This window comes from Sorex araneus, chromosome 6 (assembly GCF_027595985.1).
Source record: "Sorex araneus isolate mSorAra2 chromosome 6, mSorAra2.pri, whole genome shotgun sequence".
In the NCBI taxonomy this organism is placed as follows: Eukaryota; Metazoa; Chordata; class Mammalia; order Eulipotyphla; family Soricidae; genus Sorex; species Sorex araneus.
Genome location: NC_073307.1, coordinates 110267057 through 110288181, shown reverse-complemented (window position 1 = coordinate 110288181; position 21125 = coordinate 110267057). Strand labels below are relative to the sequence as shown.

At 47.5% G+C, this 21125-nt stretch overlaps 1 protein-coding gene across 8 annotated transcripts in view; it reads left to right on the top strand.

Annotated features, from left to right (window-relative positions):
• Positions 1-21125, top strand: part of TRIM66 (tripartite motif containing 66) — a 43033-nt gene that overhangs the window by 17699 nt on the left and 4209 nt on the right. For 3 of the 8 annotated variants that reach the window (XM_055142368.1, XM_055142367.1, XM_055142372.1), the window contains 10 exons: positions 724-882; positions 11442-11966; positions 12097-12289; positions 13215-13275; positions 17671-17845; positions 18152-18435; positions 19141-19267; positions 19507-19581; positions 20048-20200; positions 20565-20801. In XM_055142368.1, the coding sequence (XP_054998343.1) occupies positions 724-882; positions 11442-11966; positions 12097-12289; positions 13215-13275; positions 17671-17845; positions 18152-18435; positions 19141-19267; positions 19507-19581; positions 20048-20200; positions 20565-20801 (1989 nt within the window). The remainder of the gene's footprint in view (positions 1-723; positions 883-11441; positions 11967-12096; positions 12290-13214; positions 13276-17670; positions 17846-18151; positions 18436-19140; positions 19268-19506; positions 19582-20047; positions 20201-20564; positions 20802-21125) is intronic. The other 5 variants (XM_055142369.1, XM_055142373.1, XM_055142371.1 and 2 more) reach the window with 3 other exon arrangements.

The window sequence follows — 21125 nt, the reverse complement described above, 5'->3', positions numbered from 1 at the left end:
AGAGCTGGAGGTAGAGCCAAGGCATGGATTGGGGTCACCTGTTCTGATGGCCACAGAGCAGTGTAGCTCTCTCCCTAAGAGACTGATGAATTCTGCTCCTCTCACAGCCACAAGCAGTTACGGTGTATAGCTCTGGGATCCCTGCTGCATTCTACATCTTTATTCTTAACACTTGCTCTTCTTTTGTTCTAGATATTTCTGTTCCAGACCCTTCCCTTTCCCCCTTGACACCTTTCCTACAATGTCTTTAAATTTGTAATCACAGTTAGAGCCTCAAAGCAACTTGATAGAATTTATACTTGATGACAAAATACACAGCCTCACATTTGTGCCTTTGTGCTGATAACTTCAGATCATGCTTCAGCTGTCTTCCTCTGATGCTCAGTTCCTTTGAGGGGGATATGGAATAATCCCCATGATGGCAGAGAAGGGTCTAGGGTTCAGAGAGGACCACCAGCTAAATGTAAGTTAAAAATGATTATAAAGGTTAAGGTGAACTCAACAGGGATTAGCTCAGAATGCTTTATTTTAATTCTATCCCAAGACTCATATTAAGATGTTGCTTTAGGAAGAAGTTAGCTAAAATTTATTTTTTTTACTTCTCAGATAAACTTTTAAAATCAGTTTCTGATGAGAGTGGTGACAATGGTTAGTATATGGTGGACCTTAGCTACCACTCCTCTTTCCTGAAACCCACCCCAAGTCCTTATGTTTTTCTTTTAGGCTGCAGAGGAGCACCCAGCGTCTGAAGGCCCAAAGCCGGCTCTCCCTGATAAGAATACTGCTGCTACCTTGCCCCAGGCCTCTGGGGAAGAAACACCTCACAGTGTCCCCCCACTGGGCAGCACCATCCAGCACTCCTCTCCAAATGTGGTGAGAAAGGTACAAACGGAGCCCACCCTCCCCGATGACATGGGACCCACTGCCAGCCAAGACCCCAGAGATCTGGAGGAGGATGATTGGGTGGGGGGAGGAGTGTCCCTGATCCAGCCCTGGATGTCACACAGCCCTGAGTCATGCCTCCTGTCCTAATCCTCCAGAAGTTCGGGGCCTTCTCCACCCTCACCTCTACTCCCAACGACCCACTGAAAATGGAACCCACTGGGCTTCCTTTTAAGGTCGAGGGGGGAAGGGGAAAAAGCCCAGACATTGAAAATTTTGTACTTGGTACTTCCTTCACGAGGATCATCTGGATTAGCCAGCTGTGAGATAGCCACCCCCCCTAAGCAAATAGAGATCCTGGTCTCTATTGCTAGTCGGTGAGTTGGCTGAGCTGCATTTGGATGAAGGTCAGTCAGGTTCTAAAAACTGAGCTACTACTTCTCTGCAAAGATATGGGGGAAATATCTCATGTGGCCCCACAACCCAAAGTTGGTTGACATTTGACTGTGAATCTGTGGCATTTATTGGGTGCATGGTCTGCAAGGATGTCCTGCCCAGAGAGGGAGCTGAGCTTGGGGGAACACAGGTTTCTTGGAGATAAGCTGTTGAAGGTCTTCTGTTTGCTCATGTACATTCCCTTTATGCTGGCAATAGAGTACCACAACTCATCTGCCCTCCTTTCTCTTCGCCCTTTACCTCCACCCCTAACATCCTCCTTAGTCGGAACCCGGGCCTTCCTCCCCTCAGCATTCTGTGTCCCCTGGCTCGGTTCCATGTATCTTTTTGCTGTCCCTCATAAAAGCTATTTAGCAGTGTATTGAAGCTCTGTTACCGAGTCTGTCCCCTCCAAGCCTGCCCCCTGAGTCCTGAAGCTGCCTTTTGGCCTATAGCCTCAGCGCCTGAAGTTGCTCTGTCTGTGTAGCCTTGCCCACGTTTCGCCTGGAAGCACCACTGCCACATAAGCCACGTATGTCATGTAGGATCAACCTTTCTACCCCTGTGGACTGTTACTGTTATGTTCACTGACTGGTGATGGAAACCAATGTTAGATCCCTTTCTCTTAGGAATATTTGAGAAGAGGATATGGAAAAGTAAGAGTTGGCAAAAATAAAATGTGAACTTGGAAATGCCTGGTGGTTATTGAGACTGGGCATTCCTGAAATAAGTGGGTTTTGGTTATGTCTGATCTTTCCAACTCTACAGGCTTGTTGCAGAGTCCATTCGTGCACTACAAATAGCTCTCGGGCTACTTTGCAACCATTCAGGCATTTATTTTTTCAATATTCTTTATATATATTTGCTACTGTGTGTCTTATTTTGCTAGGTGCTAGGCATACATTTATGAATAAAATAGTTTCGTAGTGATATTTACACTATAGAAGGGGAAATAGTTAAAGAGGGATAACAATCAAGTGTTATAAATACTGTCACTGTGTTTGTTAGTGGGAATACCTAACCTCAGGGAAGGAAGAGGTGTTATTCACAGAAGGCTTCCTACAAGACAAAATTTTGAACTACAAGTTGAAGGAGGGGAATTTAGGCTGGTGAAGGGGAGGAGGATTCAGAATGACAGTCATTTGTGAACAGCAGGTAGGAAGGTCTGGAAGTGAGAAACCTTGGGGCACTTGGATTTCAGATCTTTTGGAGTTGTTTGGATGTGGAAAATATTGGGAAATGGGGGTGATGGGAGGCATGGAAGTTATGCCCTGAAGTAGGAATTTGAAGTCTTGAGTGTTTTGAGGAATGAAATCTCTAGGAGAGGAGGATCGTTTAGGTTAACTGTTAGAAAGGAGACCAAAGTGGTACAAACTGAAGCCAATAATATGGGAATTAAAAAGGAAGCAAGGACTTGATTTCCTGGATTTCCACTGAGTTTATGAATATGGAGTCTGATTCAACATGTGAAGTGAGAAAAATCCTGTCTAGACACTGAGGTTTGTTTTGACCCTTGATATTGTCATTCTCTGAGCTAGGGAATGGGAAGACATACAGGTTGGGGGATGAGGAATGTTAAGTTTTGAGTGGATGTGAATCTAGTGTGAAGTTACATTGAAGATAGGTGCCAGTAGTTCAAATGGAAACATAAGAAATTGCCAGTGCTCAAGTCAGTGGACGCAGGGGAGAATATGCTGCTGCATGTGTCATAAGTCTTGGTTTTGTTCCCATACCCAGTGAGCTGCCTCTCAGCGTGGAGTCTGTGTCTATAGAGGAGGTGGTCTACTGGGTACTCAAACAGCACAAACAGTACCCTTTGTGGGGACAGGTCAGTAGTGGAGCCAGTGAAGGCCCTAACTCCTCATTTAACCATATCTGGCCCTATACACTTGGCTCACGCAGAGGTTTGGAGGGCAGGTGATTTGTATGTTTCAGATGCTATAGCAAGAATTCCCAGAAGAGCCATAAGGTTGCCATCCTAGCACAGAAGAACCTTTGGTTCCACTTGACCAAGAGAGGTACTGGTTCTACACAAAGCTACTGAAATAAGGAGGCATTTGTTGAAGGCATTTGTTACTTTTGAACTGATGGAACTGAGCAGGGTGGAAAGTTTAAAACCAAAGGATGCTATCATTGAGTAATAATACTTTGTACAGCATTTTCCTATGTTTCCCCGTAGGTTTTTACATGGATTATTTCATTTTATCTCTTTGTTTACCCTAGAAAAACTATGAGGAGGCCATTTTCTTATTCCCTTTTGAGAGATGTGGAAACTGAGACAAAGAGAGGTTAAGTGACACCCCCTGAGTCATACAGCTGACTACTGGCAGTGTTGGGGCCAGAGCCCAGATTCCCGACTCAAGCCTGTGTTCAGAGATGAGTTTAAATGGCCTCTATCTGGTCACTGTGATGTGTGTGGGAAGGAGGACTCTTATTGGACCCCTTACCTGTCATGTTTCCCTGTCTTTATAACCTTTGAAATGACCCGGGGCCTTGCTGGGGAGAGGCCTGAGAACCCAACCTAGCTTGCTTTTGATCTCAGCCCACTTGCCAGCCTGAGTTGGCCTGTGGTGCCCGAAGAGTCAGAAGTCCTTTGGAAGCTCCCAGCCTAGAGGACTATGGCTCCTGGCACTTGGTGCACTGTGTCCTGCAGGGCCTGGTTTTTGCTCCGAATTCCTCACTGACAAAAGCATCGCAAGGAAGACCTTTGTTAGAGCCGTGCAGCAGTGCACAAGCAGAGGCACTGGCCTTGACTTAAGTTGGTGGTGAAAACAAATGGCTGCCGGAAGTGAAGTGTGGAAATTCTAGGATGAGCTTGCAATCTCAGGAGCAGCTTACTTCAACACCTTCCCTCACCCAGCAGGATGTTAACTGTTGACATCTGTCTGCACTGAGCTTCCTAATCTTGATTCAGTCGCTCTGAAGCACCATGGTGACAGCTGCACAACAGAAGCCCTGAGTGGAATGAAAAGGCGTTTTGATGGCTTCATTTCACGCTTTGAAACTTATCGAATGCTAACGACTGCTCTTCTCCCTAAAGCTCTCATGGAGTCAAGACCGTAGGCGTATGGAGAGCCCTCTCCGAGTCCAAATTTTTGCCTGTTCTGGTGGCCCTGGACCTTCAACAGATGGCATGACTTGAGAGAAATCTGGGAGGCATTTCATTGTAAGATGCTAAAACAGCAGACTTTTGCTGGGGGCCGGATAATTAAGAGTGTTGACCAAAAGTGAAGGAAAAATAAATGTTTATTTGCAGTTATATATTATCACAGCCCTTTGATGCCTGAGCTCTTAATATGTTCTCACAACACAGTGAAATTTCTGTTGACCCATGGAAGAGGAAATTGAAGTTCAGACACGGGAAACGCTTTTCATATACTCATCCTCTACCCCTTGCCCAGGTGAGGAAAATGCTAGGAATCTCATCTCCACAGTCTCCGAATCTTCTCCTATGCATCAGATCATGAATTCTCAACCCCTGCAACAGCCATTTCCTCAGATTCTGGCCCTGACCACAGTGATCACAGCTTTTGTAGAATAGCCCCATGTCCTGAAGAAGCTTTCTTCGGGCGCATCCTGGTCAGCATGTGCAGAACCTTAAGGAATCTGCTTTGTCCTACTCAGGAATCAACACCCCAGGCCTAGCTTTTTGAATTTACTTCCTCAAGTATAGGAATTTTTCTTAGTTCAGGCCTGATTACATCCACACCCAAGCCCAAGACCTTTGTTGAGATCTCCCAGTCCAACAGAAAACAGAATCTTGCTTCTCAGCCTTGTGTTTTCTTATACTGGTGCAACCAATATAACTTGAGGTTGATTCTTCTGTGTCTCCAAGATTTGAGTACTGAAGTATTCATTCAGTATGGGTCTCACTTGAGATTTATGGAAATTCACTTTTTCCTCTCCCTTCTACCTTGGCGTTCTCTCCTATAAATATGATTCTGGAATCCTCTTTGCTTTTTCTGTCTCCACTGGATCATCAGGGAACTGAGAACTCTTTAGCTTTTCTCTCTTCACTACCCATAAATATATTACCTCTGGTCCATGAATGTACACCAAAATAGTGAATACATGAATAGACTCAATTCATGTAAGAGTTTTGCACTACTAAGCTGGTGAGTTCTCTGTCAATAAGAGCAATAACTTCACTATTTAAAATCAATTTGTGGGGACCCAAGAGATCGTACAGGGAGTAGGACCTTGCCTTACATGCCACCAACCTGTTTTCCATTCCTGGTTCTGTATAAGGGCCCCTGAGCACCTCCAGTTATGACCAACTCCCAAAATTAATTTGTTAAATCACTTGATCGAGAAGTTAGTATCTTCTTCAACAAACTGACTCAACTGTTTCAAGACCAACTATTTCTAAACTATTCTGCCTAACAGAAAGCTGTTGAAGCACTCAAATATTCCAGGATTTAATCCACTAGTCTGTTTACCTCTATACTAGTCTTCTTACCTGTTTCCTGCAGCCAAAATGAAAGCCTTCAATGTATTTTCAGGACAACTTCTAAGACGTTGCTTCTTTCTCCAGTTGCACAATACGTGGTAGCCAATCTTTGACAATTTTAACTACTGAAATAAACTGAAAGAGTGTATAGACAGAACTTCAGAGCAGCCACCAAACAAATGCTTCACACAGTACTTTCAGTGCTTTCTTCTTTTCATCTTTTTTTTCAATCAGCAAATTTATTGTCCCCATGGCAAACCCTGCATTCCTCTCAACAGGATATTTTTTCCAAAATGATCAATATCATCTCTAAGCACATTCAAAGCACATTTTGTATTCTTTAGGGGCATATAAGTGCACACTCAGGCATCTAGTAAGTGTTTTTGATCTAGTAAGAAGCTTAGTTACAGTTTTCTTTGGGAATTTTTAATTTTCCTCCATTATATCAGTAAAATTAGAAGCACTGGGTGGGGACAGCTATAATTGCAGCTACTAGCAAGGAAAATGGCAAGATACATTACCTGAAAAGTGCCATAGTATAAGGTTATTCAGTGAAAGGACAAGCTCAATTCAGCATTATTCCAAGTTTCTTAAGGCATCATTAAACAGCGCACTCAGCAATCAAGGTTCATCAAACTTCCTTTCAGCACAAGATGGTTTCATTAGGTTCTCTGTTTTCTGTTTAATAGTAAGGGGGTTATGTGTAAAGTGTTATATAATTCACCCACTCAGAATATTTTCAAGCCAACCACATTTTGTTATTGAAAGAGGTATGTTTCAAATATCTGGAAAATTATTTTCTGTGGAACACCACCCTGCCTGCACTACTTTATCCCCAGCAACATCTTGCTGTAAGAACCTGAAATTTATATTAAACTCAGGGCATGCACACTAAGTGTCTGCTTATTGATTTCTTAACAGAAAATCTTTAAGTTTGGGCTCAGATTCCTAATCTGGGGTGTTTATAAGCTTGGGAGACCTGGGGAATCACTCTATGTCTCAGTTTCCCTTCCTGTTGAATAAGAGCAAAAGAAAGAGCAATGTGTTCTCTGAATTTGGACAGCAATTATTGTGTCAGTTATTTGGGTAATAACAGAGACATGTTGGAGCCCATAAAAATATCTGGGCAGTAAAGTTGGGGAAGCAAGTAATAGAGCAGAGGGCACGCAGCAGACAGGCTGGATGGGGAGGAGTTGCTGGTGACTGTGGAAGAGGAGTTTTCTTAATTTGTCCATGGCTCAGTCTGTATACCTTCCTCCCCTTGATCATAATAGCTCACGTTTCCTGATGGTAAATAAGGTAAATAAGTAATCAGAACAGGGGAGTCAGCATCCTGCAAATGTGATCTTTGCCTCTAAGCTGGAGAGTTTTGTCTTTGGGAATTTAATCTTGTTCCTGTCTCATACATCTTCCAGGCCATTATTATTTGGAATGGTCTCAGATGGATTTTGGTGCTCTCAATGCTTGGCAATAAGGATCTCCCAGGGATCCATCTGTGACATCCATAGAGGAGTTGAACAGCATTAAAGTTACAGGTTCACTAGGGAAAAGGTGAAAGGATACAACTCTAAGGATTAGACCCACATGTTATAAAAAGGAAATACGATAGCATTAGTTTTTTTCTGTTTTGTTTGTGGGGCCACATCTGGCAGTGCTCAGGGCTTACTCCTGGCTCTGTGCTCAGGGATTACTTCTGGTGGGCTTGGGAGACCATATATGGTGCTGGAGATAAAAGCTGGGTTAGCTGCTTATAAAGCAAATGCCCTGCCCACTATACTGTTTCTTCAACCTGGTTGATTTTATACATAGATAAGGAAGCATAGAGTGTTCAAAAACCTGGAGGTTCCTAACCAAGATAAATAAGCAGAATCAAAAAATGCAGAATCAAAAACATATATACATAAAATATTATATATATAAAATATTTATCATATGTATATATACGTATGCTGTGGCCCGTACGGGGACAGCATTTGTATATATACATATAATAAAATTTTTTATATGGGCTGGAGCAATAGCACAGTGGTAGGGCATTCACCTTACATGTGGCTGACCCGGGTTCGATTCCTCCGCCCCTCTCGGAAAGCCTGGCTAGCTACCGAGAGTATCTCGCCCGTAGGGTAGAGCCTGGCAAGCTACCTATGGCGTATTGGATATGCCCAAAACAGTAACAACAAGTCTCAAAATGGAGACATTACTGGTGCCTGCTCGAGCAAATCGATGAACAATGGGATGGCAGTGATACAGTGATGCAGTGATATTTACATATAAATATATATTTTTTGTTATACCCAGCTGTGCCCAAGGCTCACTTCTGGCTCTGTTTAGGGAATCACTCCAGGAGGTGTTCAGGGTACTATGGGCTGAGGGCTAACGGGTTGGCTGCCAGCCTACCTCTTGTACTCCCGCTCCAGTCCAGGGAACATTTGAGTGCCTTTCCTAGAAAGGAAAGCCCCTTAAGCTGGACTCTATCCCTACTTATCTAATTTGGTTGAACAGCCCCCAATAACTCTGGGTGCAGCTCCCTCTCCCCTAAAAAATATCAAAAGAGAAAGAGCAGGTTTAGAAGGACACAATTTGAAGATCAGAGAATGGGTGAGCTAAGGGAAGGACAATAGCAGACAGGGAAGTATTAAGAGTGGGGCTTTGCCAGGGATATGAATTCAAATCTACAAAAATTCCCACAACAAATATCACACTTAGTGATGACCTATTGAAGGGATCCCCTGAAGATCAGGAATGGGCTAGGATGGCTACTGTATTCATGCAACTAACCTTCTTTGGGAGGTCAGTGAGAAAAACAAATGGAAGGAAGGGGAGAAATAAAACTTACACAGAAGGCATGGTTTGTGTGCAAAGGCAGTTTTTTTTTTTTTTTTTGCAAAGAGAATCCTAAAGGGACTTTAACAACATCTCTGAATACAAGTATATGAAATCAATTGGTATTTCCATATGTGAGCTCTAATAAAGAGAATTGAAGCTTGAAAAAATTATGTTTTCAACAACATAAAAATTCTTCCAATGCCTTTTTGAGCCTTATTCTTCTCAAGTGAAAATTAGAGATACAACAATAGCATAAATAATAGTAGCAGCTCTAGCAGCAACAGACGTTATTCTAAATGTTTACATGAATTATTTCTTCCAGCCTTCACAGCTTGTCTCTGTTTTGAGGATTAAATGAGGAAGTAAAACATTTAAAAGTGCCCTTAAAGTTTTCAATACATTTTAGCAATATAAAAAAATGAATATTTTAGTCACTCAGACTTACGTGTAAAGAGAAGAACTAAACAGCTATTCATTTGGCTTAATATCTGTAGGACAGTTACCCAGTGCTTAAGTGTTTTTTTTTTTTTTTTAATATTGAGGGGCACACTCTGCAATGCTCAGGGATCACTCTTGGTGGTACTTGGGAGTTCATATATGGTGCTAGGAATTCAACTCTGGTTGGCTACATGAAAGGTCTTACCCTCGTACTATATCTCAGGACCCCATATTGTTTTGATGTTTTTTTCTTTTTGGGTCACATCTGGCTATGCACAGGGGTGACTCCTGGCTTTGCACTCAGGAATTACTCCTAGCAGTGCTCAGGGGACCATATGGGATGCTGGGAATTGAACCCGGGTTGGCCTCGTGCAAGACAAATGCCCTGCCCACTGTGCTATCACTCCAGTCCCTATTTCGATTAAAAAAAATACCACATGAATTTATTTATTCAGTCAGACTACATGCTGTATCTAAGGATACAGTGGGTGAGCAAAACAGACAAAATCCATGCCCTAATGGGGTTTATAACTTTGTAGAGAAAGCAAACATTAATCAACTACTCTCAGAGATTGTGCTATGAGAATAAAGTTCAAGGAATTAAAAAGGCATCACGGGAGACATGGGGGTCTAGAGGGGAAAAAATCACCGGTAAGTGAAGTTCAGGAGATCATAAGGAATGGGCAGGAGTAAGTTTTTATGTGGAGGCAGCAAACTCTTTGAAGGGGATAACTTGACCTGTTTCAGAAACAGAAGAAAGGTCTGTGTGGCCGGGGCTCTGAGGACAGGGAGAGGGTGGCTGCCAAGGCCATGAGGTTTTGGGAGATTTGTGAAGCATTTCCTTAGTTATTGTAAGGATAGAGGTGTGCATCGTACGACTTGAGGTGGCCCATTCGGGTTTGACCCCCAGCATCCCATATGGTCCCCTAGTGCCACCAGGAGTAATTCCTGAGTGCAAAGCCAGGAGTAACCCCTGAGCATCGCTGGGTGTGGCCCCCAAACAAACAGAAGATGGTACAGATTTAGAGATACTCCTGTCTCACCTTTGAGTCAATGGTAACAAGCTGTTACATCCTTTCGTTTTAAAGACAGGGTTATCAAAGACAAATTCTTAAAAGTTACCTGTAGTGCCTGTCTCCTCTCCATACGCTCCCCTCCTTTATATCTGTCTCTCCAAAATGAAAAGTTGGATGGATTCAGGGCAGAAGCAGTGTAAGTCCATTCTCCTTAGGTCCCAAGCAGTTAGATGCGAGAGAAGGATCCATTCCCTCTTCTCCATCCTTTTTTGAATGTCCTTATGATGACCATGGGGGTGGTGATATTCCCACATCAGGTTCCAGTGCTCCCACACTTGACTGTGGTGCAGTCCTCTCATCGTGGAGCTGTCGCTAGAAATCACGTATAGTGCTGGGGAACTCAGCTCAGCCAGCAGTGCTGCTCAGATCATGCTCTACACATGCGGATGGCACCAGAAATTCAACTCATGCCTCATCCTTGTGTGACGGGTTTGAACCACTGAAATGTTTCTCAGCCTCAGAAAAAGGATTCTTGTGGTTGGGTCATCATTGCCTCCTCCAGTGACTGTCCGGACAGGGGGACATTGAAGATTTGACTGCTCTTGATCCTTTCTGCTTCTGGTTTAGGATGCCCTTGTATAGCAGGATTAGAAAAAAAAACCTTCACAGCCCTTGATTTAAGCCTTCCTCTCTTGCTGCTAGGGCCGACATGGGTCTTCACAGGCCTGTGAAAAGCTCCTGGAGTTCTCTAGGACTAATTTGGGTTCCTGGAGCCTTGGTATTGACTTCAAGAAGGCCCGAGGCAGGTCAGAACTTGACCCTGCTGATCTCCCCCCATATTTCATTGGCACGTCACTGCCAGCGGGATGTTGGCCTGTAGTGTGGGTCTGGCAGTTCAGTGCTTACCAGAGCTTGGAGTGACCCCCAGAGGTGGTGGATGTTCATGCAGTGCTGGGGACTGAACTCACAGCCTCTACCGCTCCCTGGCTTCCAACCCCGTTATTTACTATGTCTTCAACTTAAAACAAGGCATGTGTGAAGGGGAAACGTTACTAACGACTTAGTCAAAAGAGGAGACATGAGCTAGGAGAGCCTGTGTTCGGTACAGGGATGTGACTAGTGGCGGTGGGGGTCCAGGTAGACTCTTCCACTTTCTCTGTCTCTTGCTCACACTTGCCCTGAGCCATGCCGGCCTCTCTGTCATAGTCGGTTAGCTTCTGTGATGGGGGGTGGGGGGAAATGGGAACAGGATTTCCTGGGGCTGTGGATTTTTTTGCAGCTCCTAGTCCCGAGTCAAATGGAATATGGGAGCTCCTCCTACTAGGCCAGCTCTCCCCTCTCCTCTGCCCTGCCTTGGTTCTGGCTAACCTGCCCTTGCCCTTGCCTTTGTTTAGCAGCACTCCACCTCGGTGAGCATCATGGGCTTTTCCAACACGCTGGAGATGGAGCTGTCATCCAACAGGCTGACGAGGACCTTAGAGCCACAGATCCAGAGCGTGAGCACCCTGGCGGCCGGTGCCCCCCAGGCAGTACCAGGCCTGCTGGGTGGCCCCCCACCCACCGTGTCCAGCCTGGCAAGCAACCAAAGCCAGACCCTGCCCAGCCTGACAGCCAACCACCTGCAGACGGTGCCCAGCCTTGTGCGTGGTGCCCCCCAGCCCATGCCCAACTCCATGAGTGAGTCCTCCCTGACCATCCCGAGCCTGGCAAGTGACCGCGCTCAGGCTGGGTCTAACCTGATGCCTGCTCCTGCCGAGTCTGTGGCGAGCCTGGCAACTTGTCCCCATCAAGGCTTGCCTCCACCTTCCGACACACAGTCGGAAACTGGATCCAACTGCAGTTCGAGCTCTGGCCGATGCACTGGCAACCTGTGCCCTCTGGATGGGGCTGACCCCTCCCTGGGAACTGCACTCTGTAAGGTAAGTCCTGGGAATCCCATTCACCATCCTCTCTTCATCTCTGATGCCTAGCCTGGCCTCGGTTAAATAGCTCTGTGATCACCTGTGGCAAAATGTCTGATTTATTTGATTCTTGTTGGCCTCTTAAAAGATTGAAAGTGAGGATTCCACCCGCTTCACTGACTCTCTGGGACAAGGCCTCATGGCCCCTGGTCTGGATGCCTCCAAAGACTTGATTATTCCCTCAGAGCCAGAGGAGCCGATTAATCTCTCTGTGAAAAAATCTCCCCTGGTTCCAGTGGTCAGCACATCCATGGCTTTGCAACAGTTCCAGAACCCAAAAGGTAAGACTTGAGTCAGTGGCCTGTCTTTCACGCTGCCCTTCAGCAGAGACTCCCTGCGCTTCCACTGAGACGGAGGCCACACACAGGGTCTAACACCAAGGGGGCAGCTCACTTTCAGTTTCTCTCAGATCAGTTTCTCCTTCTCTCCAGAGCTGATGTATTGATGCCAGTCGCGCTTCCCTCACTGTGGGTGTGACTGCGCCAGGTGTGACCAGGGCCTTGCCTCCTTGTCACATTCCCATGTATAGATGTGTGGGTTGTAGGTAGGGAGAAATAGGAAGGACTCCCTCCAGGAGAGTGAGCCTTGACAAAATATTTAGGGAAAAGAGATTCCTGACTGTGAAGTGTAGATAGTTCTAGAAAGCCAACTCTTTTTGTGTATGCTTCTCACAAGATCCCTAAGCTTCGTGAGCTGAGTTCTTCCTTTGTAAGTGGGGCTGATCATCACTGCCGCTGAGATTACAAGGTTACCTAATTGCAGTGAAAGCATGACTTAACTTTTGCTGTGGGGATTCTCCTTGCACCTGACAGGAACGGGCATCTCTATTGTGTCTGTGGTAGGGGCCATTTGCTCCATTGGACATGGGCTCTGATCCTCTTCTCAATGTCCATACCAATTCTCACTAGGACTAAGTGAGGGTTCCGCTCTTAGGAAGGTGACGGTGAAGGTGAAGACGTGCTGGAAAGTGAAGACTTGTTGGGAAACTAGAAAGCTGCCGAGTGTGTCTGTAGGAATTTTTCAGTTCAGGATGTGATGTGTTTAGTTTGTAATGATTGTGCTATGGGCACACCATGGAGATTACAACATGGGTAGCAAATGGGGGACATGTGTGTGACTAAATGTAGGAGGAGCAAACGGCTGCAGGTATAGGTGTCCAGGTGTGTGGCTCTACATCTATGTCACAGGTATTTATTTTTTTCTTAGAGTATGACAGTGTTGACCAAGGAACCCTGGAGCTGAATACCAAGGAAAACCAGAGAATCAGGTAACAGCCTCCTGGTCTGCACCCCACCCCACCCTGGCTCCATGTCCTGGTTGGTTGGTGCAGGAAGTAGCATCCTGGGTGGCTGAACTGGAAGCAGAGATTTGAGCTGTCCTCATCAGCCCGTGACCTCCAGCTGCCCATGTGTGGCTGGGGTCTGGGCTGACTGTGGAGGGAGTTACAGACCTGTGTTCTGCTGCAGGGCATGTGCCCTGCCCCACCCGTCACTCTCTCGCTGGATCAGGGATGCTCCGAGAGCTGGGCTCTTATTTCTGTTTTTAATTTATTTTATTCTTTAATTAGTGAATCACCATGAGGGTACAGATACAGATTCACACATTTTTGAGCTTGTTTTTCCCTCATACAATGTTCACAAACACATCCCTCCACCAGTTGGGCTCTTATTTTTTATAGCACAGCAGTAGGGCGTTCGCCTTTCATGTGCCTGACCCGTGTTCGATTCCTCCACCCCTCTCAGAAAGCTTGGCAAGCTACCGAGAGTATCTTGCCCACATAGCAGAGCCTGGCAAGCTACCCGTGGCATATTGGATATGCCAAAAACAGTAACAATAAGTCTCACAATGAGAGACATTACTGGTGCCCGCTCGAACAAATCGATGAGCAATGGGATGACAGTGACAGATATTTTGAAGATTAAAAATTACATTAATAAAATGAAGGTGCTATGATTTATAAAATTGTTCATACTAGAGTTTTAGGTATTCAATATTCTAATACCAACCCCACCACCAGTGTCAACTTCCCTCTACCAATGTCCCCAGCTTTCCTCCCACCTCCAAGTTTGCCTCCTTGACAGGCACTTTTCCCCCGCTTTTTACACTGTGATTTACAAAGTTGTTCTTAATGGAGTTGTTTCAGGCATACAATGTTCCAACACCAATACCATCACCAATGTCCCCTTCCCTCCCTCTACCAACTTCCCCCCAGCCTGCCCCCTCGACAGGCATATAACAAATTTATTTTATAATATTTGGTTCAATAAAACTTAAAAGGAATGGCAAACAGAATTATCAGAAAATAAATCAATAAAATTTCAGGCAATTTTTTGCATAAGAAGTTCATTCTGGCTCCACCTTTTTTACTTCTACTTTATCTCACAATGGAGACATTACTGGTGCCCGCTTGAGCAAATCGATGAACAATGGGATGACAGTGACAGTGAAATCAAAAAAAGTTAGTTTGTGATGATTAATTGCTATATTTTTTAACCTTTCTTAATTTAGTGGAGAAAAACCATATGTGCCATTAGTGAGTGCTATACTTATGCCACGTGATAGAAAGTTTCTCCTGTCCTTTTTTTGTTCACACCCAGCGATGCTTAGGGGTTACTCCTGGCTCTGCACTCAAGAATTACTCCTGGTGGTGCTTGGAGGACAGGATGCTGGTGATTGAACCCAGGTTGGCCACGTGCAAGGCAAATCCCTACCTGCTGTACTATCACTCCGGCCCTCCTGTCCCTTTAAAGGAGCTCTTTCAATGCTTTTTGTAAAACTGGTTTCTAGATTATGAATTGCCTAAACTGTTGCATGTCCAGAAAGCTCTGTGTAGCTCCTTCAAATCAGAATTATATTTTAGCTGTATATTCTTGCTGAGGTATTCATTTCATTGAGTTTTTGTACTATATCCTTCCATATTCTTTTGGTTCAGAGAGTCTCATTTGATAGATCTGGTGTACATATCATGGGCTTTTCTTTGTATGTAAGATCCTTTTTTGACCTTGCTACTTTCAATATTATGTCTTTATCTTTGGATTTCATCATTTTGAGTATAATGTGTCTTGGTGTTTTCCAAATTGGTTCCATTTTCACTGGGACCCTTTTGGCCTCTTGGATCTCAGTGCCTATAATCCTCAATTCTGGAACGTTCTTATTGATTTAACAGTTGTTTCTTCATAATATTTGCCTTCCTGTTCTTCAGGGACTCTGATGATTCTTATATTGTTCCTCTTGAGCTCTCCCATAATTCTCTGGTATGCTGTCCATTTCTTTTCATGCTTTTCTAGTCATTTCCTCCCCATCGTGGAGCTCCTGAATCTTATGCTCGATCACAATCATGATCACGATCATGAAATCCCATTAATCGTCGATTTATCGAGCGGGCTCAGTAACCTCTTCATCTGTCCTTTCCCTAGGATCTTAGAAGTCTCTCTCAACTCGACCCTCCCAAGGATGTAGCACTGGAGGCTCTTTCAGGGCCAGGGGAATGAGATCCAGCTTGTTACTGGATTTAGCATATGAATACACCATGGGAAGCTTGCAAGGCTGTCCCATGTGGGCAGGAAACTCTCAGAAGCTTGCCAGTTTCTCCCAGAGGGAGAAGTAGGCTACAAGATATCTCGCAACCTCTTCGGCCGTGCACTTCTGGGAGCTTGCTTTTAAGTCTCTGGATGTTGGCCGTTGATGAGATTACACACACCTGGGTTCCTTTGCCGGTACCTTCATGCGTGAGGCCTGTCCAAACGCGTGGAGAGGGGCCTCGGGGATGGCTGTAGCTAGGTTCCGGTGGTCTTCAGCCACCAGGAGCTCTGCTCGGGGTGGGGAGGGAAGCTGGAGCCCATCCCCTCCGAGGGGCCCCGGGGAAGACAACCAGGCATGCGGGCAAGAGACTCTCTTATGCTCAGCTTCTGTTATTCTGCTGTTCAGAGCTTCTATTGACTTTTTAAATATCACCAAACATGTTCTTCCTTTCTGTCATTTCTGACTGAAGTAATTTTTTCATTTCCTGTCTCATACTTCCTTGTGCTTTGCTGATTATCTGTGCCGTCATTTCTTTGAACTCATTAAACATACTTAGCATAGTGTCACTAAAGACACTGAAAGTTTACTGGTGTGGCTAACATCTTCAGTGATATTATTTTTGCTTGTTGGGCTTGGTGGGCTTCTACGTGTCTCCCCCATTGGTTTTCTAGAGTTCTTGGGGGTGAGTCTTTGTAGTTAACCTCCATTGGAAGATGCTGAGGGATTTAGCTGGAAGTTACTCTTTGTTTTCTCTGCCTGTTATCACAGAATCACAGGAAGAATAACTGTGAACAGCATTTGTTGAGAAGATCTGTTGTGTGGCCGCATAAATGGTCACGGACTTCTGGAGCTGTGGTGTGGGCACTTAATATGGCTTAAGTCAGGTGTGGAGGCTGCTGGGACCCACCCTGTAGGGACGGACTCTGACTGCCATTTGGAATAAACCCAGTGATTATCAGCTGGAGGCCAGCCTCACCTCTGCTAGAGGTTCCTCATGCTGCATTTATCAGGTGCAAGGAGGTCACAAGAGAAAGAATTTGTTTATTTATTTATTTTTTGGGGGGTGCTGGAGTGATAGCACAGCGGGTAGGGTGTTTGCCTTGCAGATGGCTGAACTGGGTTTGATTCCTCTGCCCCTCTCGGAGAGCTACCCAGAGTATCTCGCCCGCATGGCAGAGCCTGGCAAGCTACCCGTGACGTATTTGATATGTCAAAAACAGTAACAACATGTCTCCCAATGGAGATATTAAGATATTACTGGTGCCCGCTCAAGCAAATCGATGAGCAACAGGATGACAGTGACAGTGACAGTGATTTTTTTTGGGGGGGGGTCACTCAGCAATGCTCAGGGTCGAGCAGCAAGTCAGGCACATTTTTTAAAGTTTGATGATTGTAGTATGGGTCTCCTGCTTAGAGTGTTGTTGGCTTTGTGGTTTAGATATACACATTATACCACACCTCTGCACCATCTATTGTACTTGAAACCCCAGAGCCCTAGCAGCGTTATTTAAATTCTTTTAAATAACTCACTGATAGCACAGTGAGTTTGGCATTTGCCTTGCATGCAACCAACCTAAGTTTACCTAAGTTTGATCCCCAACATCCCATCTGGTCTCCCAAACACTGCCAGGATTAATTCCTGAGTGCAGAGCCAGACTTAACCTCTGAGCATTCCTGAGTGATCCCCCCCCCAAAAAAAAAAACAACAAAAAGTAAATTCTTTCTCTTGTGAACTCCTTGAACCTGAGAAATGCAGCATGAGGAACCTCTATCAGAATCACCTTGGATTCAAAACTCACACCCATGGTTTTGAATTAATTTTTGGTCAAGACATGTTCAAAAACCTTTATCATTGCCAAGTTTTTTCTGTGACATTCTCCCCTCACCCTACCCCACCCCCCACATTCAGTTATGCAACCCCAAATGGGGTCACAACTTAGTTTCAGAAACTCAGCCCTAAAGGGTTTCTCAGGGGCTGACAGGCCCTGGCCAGTTGGACTGGAGAGCAGAATATTGGGATCTGGCGAGGATTGGCCCGTGGAAATCTTGAGCATTAGTTCAGTTGTGGGGTCATGGGTGAGCGCAGCTTGGAGGGCAGGGGTGGTGCCACCCCAGACGCAGAGTGTGTCTTTTGCCACAGTCCCTTCACCAGCGAGCCCAAGATCCCCTACGTTCGACTGGAGAGACTCAAGATTTGCGCCACTTCTTCAGGGGAGATGCCTGTGTTCAAGCTGAAGCCCCAGAAGAATGACCAGGACGGGAGCTTCCTGCTGATCATCGAGTGTGGCGCTAAGTCTTCCAGCATGTCCATTAAGGTACTGCCTCGTGCTGCTGTGCCCTGGATCTGGGACCAGCCTCGGCTGCTCTGTTTCTCAGCTGCTGTTGCAAGAGTTCCAGCCTCGCCCGGCTCCTCTGCGCCGGGGCTGCAGCCCCCCAGGTTTGGCCCGCCTGCTGCAGCCAGGAGCTTCCGAGAGGCGCCGGGCAGTGTCCCAGCACTCCAGGGGCCTTGCAGCCTTGGGGTTTGGGATAAGTGGGTGCCCTAGGCTGGTCAGTGTCCTCTGCCTCTGCCTCTCCACAGCTTGTGGGCTCTGGGCTCTGACTCCGGCTCCCTCCTTCTCCAGGTCAGCCAGGACCACAGCTCAGAGGCCATGCAGACCCCGAGCCTGGGGGGGAGAAAGGTCACTGTCACTTCTCTGCAGCGGCCCCCAGAGGTAGAGGGCGCAGCCTCGGAAGAACCAAGGCCTCTTCCTCGCACCGCTGGAGCCAAGAAGGGACCCCCGGCACCAATAGAAAATGAGGACTTCTGTGCAGTGTGTCTCAATGGCGGAGAGCTGCTATGCTGTGACCGCTGCCCCAAAGTGTACCATCTCTCCTGCCACCTGCCGGCCCTGCTCAGCTTCCCTGGGTGAGTGGGGCTAGTGCAGGGCCCTCCCCTGGCCAGCAGGATGGGTTGGGCACCGCACCGCTTTGGGTTAGCTTCCTCCCACTCTGCACGTCAGCCGGGAGCTGGCCCGTGACTCAGTGATCTAGTCACCACCATGTGCCTTCTTGCCCATGCACAGGTGGACGTGTGAGGTTGGGATGATTTCCCTCCTCCCTGTTCCTGGCTCCCTGCGGTTTCCTTTCCATCCTCCTGATCCTCCTAGCCTACGTCCTTCTGAATTCCTGGTATATCACTGTGTCACTGTCACTGTCATCCCGTTGCTCATCGATTTGCTCGAGTGGGCATCAGTAACGTCTCCATTGTGAGACTTGTTACTGTTTTTGGCATATCAAATACACTACGGGTAGCTTGCCAGGCTCTTCCGTGTGGGTGGGATACTCGGTAGCTTGCCAGGCTCTTGGAGAGGGATGGAGGAATTGAACCCAGGTTGGCCGCATGCAAGGCAAATGCCCTACCCGCTGTGCTATCACTCCATCTTTTAAATTTGTTAAATCCCTAGTGACTGATTTCTTTCAAGCTTGTGGCTAGGAGTTCCTCCTTATAGAGCAGAGCCAGGGACTCTTGACTCCCAGGCCTCGGTGCCCAGCCCTGTTCCCAGGGCATCACCTGGAACTCGGGGCCAGGGCCAGAGGTCTGGCTTGATCCCACTACCTGCCTCCTCCGCAGGGGAGACTGGGTGTGCACCCTCTGCCGCAGCCTGACGCAGCCTGAAATGGAATATGACTGTGAGAACGCCCGCTACAGCCAGCCTGGGATACGGGCTCCTCCAGGCCTGAGCCTGTTCGATCAGAAGGTACAGGGCTCCCCGGAGCACAGCCCCTGCCCGGGGATGGGGGCGGGGGGCCTGCCTATGCTGTGTCTAGGGACCGAGGCCTCCCTGGTCTGTGCCCGGCCGTGTGTTCTGGAGAGGCTGGCCCAGCTTTACCTGCTGCGCCCTTTGCCCTCTGAGCCCGCCACTGGCCCCTCTGGGGTGCCCCTTTCTCATTGAGGGGCCTCTGAGACCCATGCTGTTGCCAATTCTGGTCCCTGCAGAAGTGTGAGAAGCTGGTCCTGTCGCTGTGCTGCAACAGTCTCAGCCTGCCCTTTCACGAGCCTGTCAGCCCTCTGGTAAGGCAGGGCGCTACCCTCACCCCATGGACCCCGCGCCCCCTGGGCCTCGCCCTCTGCACCCCTCTCCATGCCTGCCCCATGCTGCACCCCTGCCCTTCCATAGCCTCCGTGAATCTGCCAGAGACCAGAGGTCCCGGAGTGGGTCAGGCACACGAGAGGCTCGGAACAGGGCTACTGGAAGTGTGGAGGGCCCAGGAATTGGGGGACCTTAGCTACTGTTGATCTCCGCCCCCGTGGTCCCTACAACAGCTGCCCCATTAGGACTGCCTTGATGCGGGGGGGGGGGATGTTTCTCCCTTCCCCTTTCTCCTCCCCACACGACTTTCCTTGTTGTCTTTCTCTTCATGCTCTTTCACTTCTCTCCCTGGTTCTCTGCCTCTTCCTCTCCAACCCTCTGTGTTCTCACTCTTCCTACTCTTCCTGCTTTTCTCCTCCTCTCGCCCCCTCCCCCCAACCCTGCCAGGCTCGGCATTATTACCAGATTATTAAGAGGCCCATGGACCTGTCAATCATTCGGAGGAAGCTGCAGAAGAAAGACCCAGCTCACTACACCACCCCGGAGGAGGTGGTGTCCGACGTGCGCCTCATGTTCTGGAACTGCGCTAAGTTCAACTATGTATGTCTGGCCGTTTCCCGTCCCCTCGCTTCCCAGTGACCCCACCACCTTCAGGGCTGAGTAGGAGATGGCATGAGGATCTGGGAGCAGATCCTCTGGGGCTTCCTGTAGTGAGTGTTTAAAGTTTCCTCTACATGTGAAACCCAGCGCTGGGCTCTGGAGGAAGATGGATGGGGGAGGGGGGCACTAATGGTGGGCCATTTGTGGGTCCTTCAAACTGGTTATCTGAAATCTCCAGAAAATGTCTCGTTCTTCATGCCCCAGGCACCCAGCCAGGCTTTGTTCTCTTCGTAGAGCTCCAGGGGCCTGGAGGGAGGGTCTGGGGGAGCAGGCACGCACATCACCACTTCTCCCCCCGGCACAGCCTGACTCAGAGGTGGCCGAGGCCGGCCGCTGCCTGGAAGTGTTCTTCGAGGGCTGGCTGAAGGACATCTACCCGGAGAAACAGTTTGCCCAGCCCCAGCAGGAGGACTCGGACTCAGAGGAGGTGTCAAGTGAGAGTGCGTGCTCCACGCCCCAGGGCTTTCCGTGGCCCCCTTACATGCAGGAGGGCATCCAGCCCAAGAGGCGGCGGCGACATATGGTAAAGAACTGCTGGCGGGTGAGTGGGTGGACCTGGGGCATCTGGACAGCAAGGGCACCGCAGTGCAGAGTGGCCCCGGAGAGTGGTGAGGCCGGCATGCGCTCCCACCTCCAACCTTGGGGCGTCAAGGAAGGTGGGGCAGCGTGGACACATCAACTCGTTTATCTCAGCAGTGAGTGGGCTAGCTTGGGACCAGCAGGCCCGGTGTGAGGGGCGGGTCTCCCAACTCCCAGCTTCTCACTGGTTCTTAATTCTGCACCAGGATGCCCCCAGGAAGAAAGGTGACAACTTTCGGGTCCTCCCTCAGGTTTGGGAGGAAGGGAGAGGTCAGGGTGACGGAAT